The following is a 6,342-nucleotide window of genomic DNA, read 5'->3' as shown; positions in this document are numbered from 1 at the left end:
TTTATGTTAACATATATTTTGACATGTTTTAAAACTAATCACAAAAAAAATATATTTACTATAATATAATCATATGTTTTGATATATCAACAATGAGATGACATAGACCTTTCTGATCGGTGATTTATGTCTTATTGTAAGAAATTCAGAATGAAAATTCATCATTTCAAAAAATTCCACTCTATCTTACTTCTTCTTGTATTAAACACGTGTCAAGTGGTAACTATGATAAATTAACACTAACGACAGCAATAATAAATAGTTGCTGGTATTGAGAATAGTATAGTCCATTTCCGCACATGGTATGTGATGAGGAAAGTTGAAATGAAGAATCAAATTACTGCAATGTAAGAAAATATTCAGATTTATAAGGAAAAAACAAGGAAGAAAGTAATGATCAATTCAAACAAACATTAAAACAATAAGCCATGCACCACCGTAATGAACACCATTCATAGATTAATGCAAAGAAATTAATAATGTTTTTAATAGCAAGAAAAAAAATGCATGGTAATAATTTGTTGGTAGCTGGAGAGAGAGGGTTCACACTTCAAGATGTCGTGTCGTTTACTGTATACACGTGTCATTTAGAAGAAATAAAGTAAAATGACATAAAAGAAAGAATATACTTTGCCACTTATATTATACTTTTCAACTATGCCTTGTGAATATATTTAAAAAATATTGGATATATGTATCTAATCATCAAAGACACTAGTGATTGTTTTTCACCATTTTAATGTTGCATTGATTTTTTTTTTATGAGAAACACGAGTTGTTAAATATTAGTTAATGTGGCAAAATTTAGGATACAAATTTATAGAAAATGACATTATATATAGAAAAAGAAAAATTAACCAGAAAAGGGTTGTTATGATGATAAAAAGAAGTGTGTGTTAATGGCAATACACATATGATTAGATTGAGAACCTAAAATACCTAATTCATGGTCAATTTCTTACATTTTCTAAAATATTTAAAAGTGATTTCAAAATATGACCAAACAAATAGGAGTATCAACTCATGTAAGAAGAAAACTAAATGCCTAAACTTATGCCATGTTTTCAACCATACACATTACATGAGACATCAACTAGCATTTTTTTATGGTTCACATGGTGAAGTTGGTTGAGAACTTTGGATAGTTTACCAAAAACAAACCTATTAAAACCCTAAGATATCAAATATACAATAATTAGTTGATGAATACATACTTTATTATTTACATATTATTTATGTGATAAATAATGTCTTTAAACCAACAAATTAATCAATTTCCATATTTTTGCTATCATAATCACATTACAAACCAAAACTCAGCTTTCTTAGGTAACCCACCCACTTTGTCTTGTGGATTGTGGGTCTACTGTCATCAACTTAATTATTTATATTTTTTATGTTCATATGAAAAAAGAAAAATTGTTTTGACACAGACAAATAATTTTTTCACTTTCAGAAGAAAGATAAGTTTGATTAAATGTCTTTACTAATTCCTTCACAGAGGTTACTTGCCTTGCATGTCAAATATTGTTGTCTATTGATCGAAGAAACTCATTCAAAGGAAATTAATCCACTCCTTATATTATATATACTTCAATGCTGTAAAAAAATATACTTCAGTTAAAAAGTTTACAGGGTAATATAGATTATTTTTTATATTATCATACAAATCACTAGTATTATATAATAGATATTTTGCTTATGTAAGTTATTAAGAGGTTCTATATAATGATTTAACTATAAATTAATATATACTCTAATTTTTTGTTTTTTTAATAATTACTTTATAATCATGTTTATTATGCTTTTTACTTACGTAACAGTCTAAACCTTTTTTATTTCTCTAACATGTATAGATTAAATTCAAACAACAGTTAGTAGTTTTTCTAATATTTTTATATATGGTCAATATAAGTTTTTTATACAATCAACATATAAGAAATCATAATTAATTTAATAAAAATAATTATATATAATAACTATAGAAAGAATAATTATATATAATAAATTATATCAAAATAATAACATAAAGAATTTATATATAGATATCCTATATATTATTTTGATAACCTAAAAGTTTAATGGAAGTGTCCCTAATTAGATTTTGATTTTCTTCCTTACAAAACTGCTATATAATAAAGACAAAAAGAAAAAAAAAGAAAAAAAATAGCATTAATATGTTTTTTGTTATTACAAAAGGGATGATGAAATTTTCTCTCCAATGAAAGGCACGATCCTCTCCTCCTCCATATTCATTTTCTTTCTCTCTCTTAACCCCTCTTGCTCTTTCTCTCTCTTCCCTTCCTCTATCCGATCCTTCCATCACCGGTTCTAATCATTTTCGCTCCCCTCGAATTCTCGCTCTGGTAATTCAATTCTCTTAAAATCAATTGTTCAATTTTCTTACCCCAAGTTTCGTGCCCCTTTTGCTGTTACTTAGGGTTAAATTTGTGTCATTTTTGTTCTCTGATGAAAGGAAGGAACTTGCATTCTTGGGTTGTGATCACATTCACCCGATTTTAGTTTCTGACATTTTTTCTTTGTAAATTTGTCTTTTTGAAAAAAGAATTAAAAAAAAACCTTAATCTTTGTGTGAATTTTCAACAGAGTTGATTTTGGGGGTGTTCCATAAGTTATATTGATCTCTGAAACTTAGAAGCAGCAAGCTCTTGTTTTGATGATAATAAGGTACGGTTTGTTATCTGTTCTTTTGCTGTTGTTTGGTCGGTGATGAATTTGGGAGGTTGATATGGGTCAAGTACTTTCTTGTTGGGTTGTGACCCTTTGAAGTCGTCAAAGAAAGATTTTTTTTTAATCTTTTGGTCTGAGGATTTTGATCATGTATGCTCATAATTGTTCTTACCTTCTCATAGGGGTTGAAGAATTCTTTACTTTGAACTTCACATAATGATTACAAGGTCTTCAAATTGCATGTATTTTAATTCATTTACAGAGTCATTTTTTAGCACACCTGAAGGAATTCTACAGGGCTTGGGTAGTTTTTAACTGGGAATGATACTTTTGTGTGGTGTTTTTGTGTGTTGGAGTTGCCATGTTTATCCACCAGTTTGCTCTCTCTTGAAGGACGAAGCTGCATGTTACATGTCCATTATTAACTTACCTAATACCGATTTCCTTGCTATGCATAGAGTGTTTGTGTCTGCGTTCTTATTGTATGATGCATGCATGTGACACACAGAAGTGAAAATATGCAACTTCTGTGTAATTGAAGGAAATTGGTGTGATTATATGAATGTACCCATGTATTGGACGGGTGTTTTTTTGGACACCCCTACTTACTTCATTTGACAACCTTTTCAAATTAAGAAAAATTAAATCAGGAAAAATATAACCATATAGGGGGAATGCTGAAAAAAATTCCATAATGTTGATATGGAATATTTGAATTTGAAAACATTTTTATCTTGGGCTGAATATTTGCTTTGTTACATATAGATTTGGTTTAGTCTTTTGTTTCCCTTATGTGTTTCTGACTGGTTTCATTCACTCTGCTTGGAATATTAGGATTAATTTGCATCCAGAAATCTCTACATTATGGATCAAATAACGGATTCAGAGATGGATCAACAGAGACGAGGCTATCATCATTCTGAGCCCTGTATCCTTACTAGAGGAACCACAAACATCTCGCAGCCGAATAATATGCATGCAATGGTGAGAGCTTCTGGGAACACAACTAATGTTGATTCTCACTTTCTGCCAGATGCTTATGACAATGCTAGGGTGTATGGGGTTACACAATACAATGGCATTCAGCATCCCCATAATCTTGATATGGGTGTGCCAGCTGCAGCCAACTTATATTATTCTGGCATTAATCCTTCTTCTGGTGCTGGCGTTTTCCCTCTGCCTCTAAATCACAGAGCCTCTGATCAGTTGCCTGGTTCAAGTACATTTGCAGTTGCTGGGGTTTCTTCAGATAATTTTGGAAGAAGTTCTGGTTTCATGGATGATGTTAGAGGTCCTTACAAAAGGAAAGTTGCTGAAGGGATGAGAGGAAATTACCAATATTTTAATGCATCATCTAGCTCTTCAATTGCTCCTCCTAATGCAAGACACACTACTGATGGTGTTGCTATGATGGATGCTGCACCATTTTCATTCCGCATCCCTTCACTTGTGGAAGTAGGACCACATGGTAGTGCATGGAGCAGGGCAGGTGAGTCCATTATGGTGCATGACCATAATCATTTGATTCATGGAAATTATTTAGGACAGCACTTTCAGCCAGCTGCTCCTCCGTGGTTGGACCAGCAGATGAACGGTAACAATAATGATGGCCATACTACACCCTGGAATCAGTCGCTTCCAATGCCTTATGTACAAGGTAATTTTGCCCTCTTCATGTGTTCTGTGGTTCTTCCTTTAGTGATTTACTATCATTAGTTCATTACTTGGATGTTCTGTTAGTGTATAATTTGCAAAGCTCTTTCAGGTTTCATCATGAAAAAGTGTTAATTACAGCTTCTTGAATGTTGTTTTTCAATCAGGCAATAAATTTATGAGAAATCTTGTTTTAATAACTCTCAGTTTGTGCCTAAGACCGGAGTTAATGCATTGGTGTTTTTGTGTGTATGTGTTGTCTCCCATCCTGTCAATTAAGGGCCAAACGAAGTGCTCAAATTTTTCTTTGAATTTGTTGTGTTGGTTTGGTTATGAGTTTAGGCTGTCTGACTGTCTCCATATTATTTTCAGGACCTACTGTAAATGGAGGTTCATTAGATAGTGCAAGTATGGGCTTGCAGAGATATCATGATCCAGCTGGAAGCCGAAATGGCCTCAGGTTTCCTCACCCTCTTCCTGTCAACCAACAGCACCACAATTATCATCACCCAGCACTGCCTATGCAAGGAGTAAGAGGCCACAATATCAACTTTCACCCTGCAGTAAGTGCAGCATCATTTAGAGTTCCAATAAATCCTTCACGTGGTGTTGCTATCCCAGCACAGCCTGGTTTTGAGTTAGGTCCCAGGCATGTTGGCCCTGCACCATCAGCTGGCCTCCGGATTTACCGACCTCATAGAGGGGCTGTGCCTGAAACAACTCTTGGACATCGAAGTCTTCCACCTGTGGGCTTCCTCCAAGTTGATGTAATATTTCCTGTCTCTTAATACTTTCTATTTAACTCTAATGCTGTGTAGAAAGAATAATACTTTTTATACATTATAAATATATTGATTTTCTTGTCAATTAAAACTTGTGTAGGATGTTGCTTTAATTGATGAAGTGGGAAATTTAGTTGATCATCACAGAGATATGCGCTTGGACATAGAGGATATGTCTTATGAGGTAAGTATACAAAGATTGGTATTGTATTTTCCTGTCAATGAATGCGTCTGTGTTAGTATAGGATACCAAAGTTTAGAGGTTGTAGACAATTGTAAATAATTTACACTTGAAACACATGACAGGATCTCCTTGCATTGGGTGAGAGGATTGGCAATGTTAGCACCGGTTTAGCAGAGGAAACAATTACAAATCAATTGAAAACAAAATCTTATTCAACAAATGCTGCTGGTATTAATCTGGAGGAGGAAGCTTGTGATGATCAGGAAACAGATTCTTGTATAATATGTCAGGTATGAACATTTAGAAACACATTTCATCTGTTATTTTAAGACATTGATATTTCATAGTATAACCTTGTGCTCTATTTCATGTACTAATTAATCACCCCCCACTAATTGGACTATTATTTCACAGGAAGAATTCAAGAACCAGGAGAAGATTGGAGTTCTTCGATGTGAGCATGAATATCATGCAGATTGCTTAAGGAAATGGTTGGTGGTGAAAAATGTCTGCCCCATATGCAAATCAGAGGCTTTGACTCATGGAAGGAAGGATGTATAGAACCAATGAAATCAAACATCTCTTTCTCTTCCTGCCTAGTGCCTTAATTTATTTTTGAACAGAATTCATATTTTGTTATGTATTTTGTATATGTACTTGCACATATATAGACATCATACCGCCCAACTCATTTATTGTGGGCACCAGAACTTTGTATCTATCAACTTGTACAGACTTTGTTCTGTTTGATGAAGTAACTTCAGGTAATCATATCACCACCTGCTTCATTAATCATTTCGATATGTATGGGGTTACCACCTAGTCTTTTATATATTGATGCTTGTGCTTTTTGGATTAGCTGAAAATAAAATTGATTTTATCAAATTGGTTAAGTGCGGTTTTTGGATGAGCCACAAAAATGATTTTGAACAAACTGATTTATCATATTGCTGTTATATGCTTCTGTGGTTTTGAAGGAGTGAAAGATAGAGTTGATTTTGGATAAAATTATGTTTGAAATTCAATGTAGGT

The 6,342-nt window shown here is 33.1% G+C and overlaps 1 protein-coding gene across 2 annotated transcripts; it reads left to right on the top strand.

Annotated features, from left to right (window-relative positions):
- The first annotated feature begins 2,160 nt into the window (after positions 1-2,160).
- On the top strand, positions 2,161-6,105 carry LOC137835157 (RING/U-box superfamily protein). 2 transcript variants are annotated; one of them, XM_068643530.1, is made up of 7 exons: positions 2,161-2,366; positions 2,608-2,688; positions 3,526-4,348; positions 4,717-5,111; positions 5,227-5,310; positions 5,433-5,600; positions 5,725-6,105. In XM_068643530.1, the coding sequence occupies exons 3-7, from the start codon at positions 3,556-3,558 to the stop codon at positions 5,869-5,871; spliced, it is 1,587 nt and encodes a 528-aa protein (XP_068499631.1). In that variant the 5' UTR covers positions 2,161-2,366; positions 2,608-2,688; positions 3,526-3,555; the 3' UTR covers positions 5,872-6,105. The 2 variants fall into 2 exon arrangements, with proteins under 2 accessions (XP_068499631.1, XP_068499632.1); XM_068643531.1 differs by lacking the exon at positions 2,608-2,688 and having other exon boundaries at positions 2,199-2,366.
- The last annotated feature ends 237 nt before the right edge of the window (positions 6,106-6,342 follow it).

Source organism: Phaseolus vulgaris, chromosome 5 (genome assembly GCF_051622355.1).
Source record: "Phaseolus vulgaris cultivar YP4 chromosome 5, ASM5162235v1, whole genome shotgun sequence".
NCBI lineage: Eukaryota > Viridiplantae > Streptophyta > Magnoliopsida > Fabales > Fabaceae > Phaseolus > Phaseolus vulgaris.
The sequence above is the reverse complement of the archived record's forward strand: the minus strand, read 5'-3'. Positions and strand labels throughout refer to the sequence as shown.

Bases quoted from the DNA above. Each gene is read 5' to 3' on its own strand.
- LOC137835157 (XM_068643530.1), top strand. From the start codon at position 3,556: ATGGATCAAATAACGGATTCAGAGATGGATCAACAGAGACGAGGCTAT. The intron at 5,112-5,226 runs GTAATATTTCCT...AAACTTGTGTAG, and splicing joins TGGGCTTCCTCCAAGTTGAT to GATGTTGCTTTAATTGATGA. The intron at 5,311-5,432 runs GTAAGTATACAA...AACACATGACAG, and splicing joins TAGAGGATATGTCTTATGAG to GATCTCCTTGCATTGGGTGA.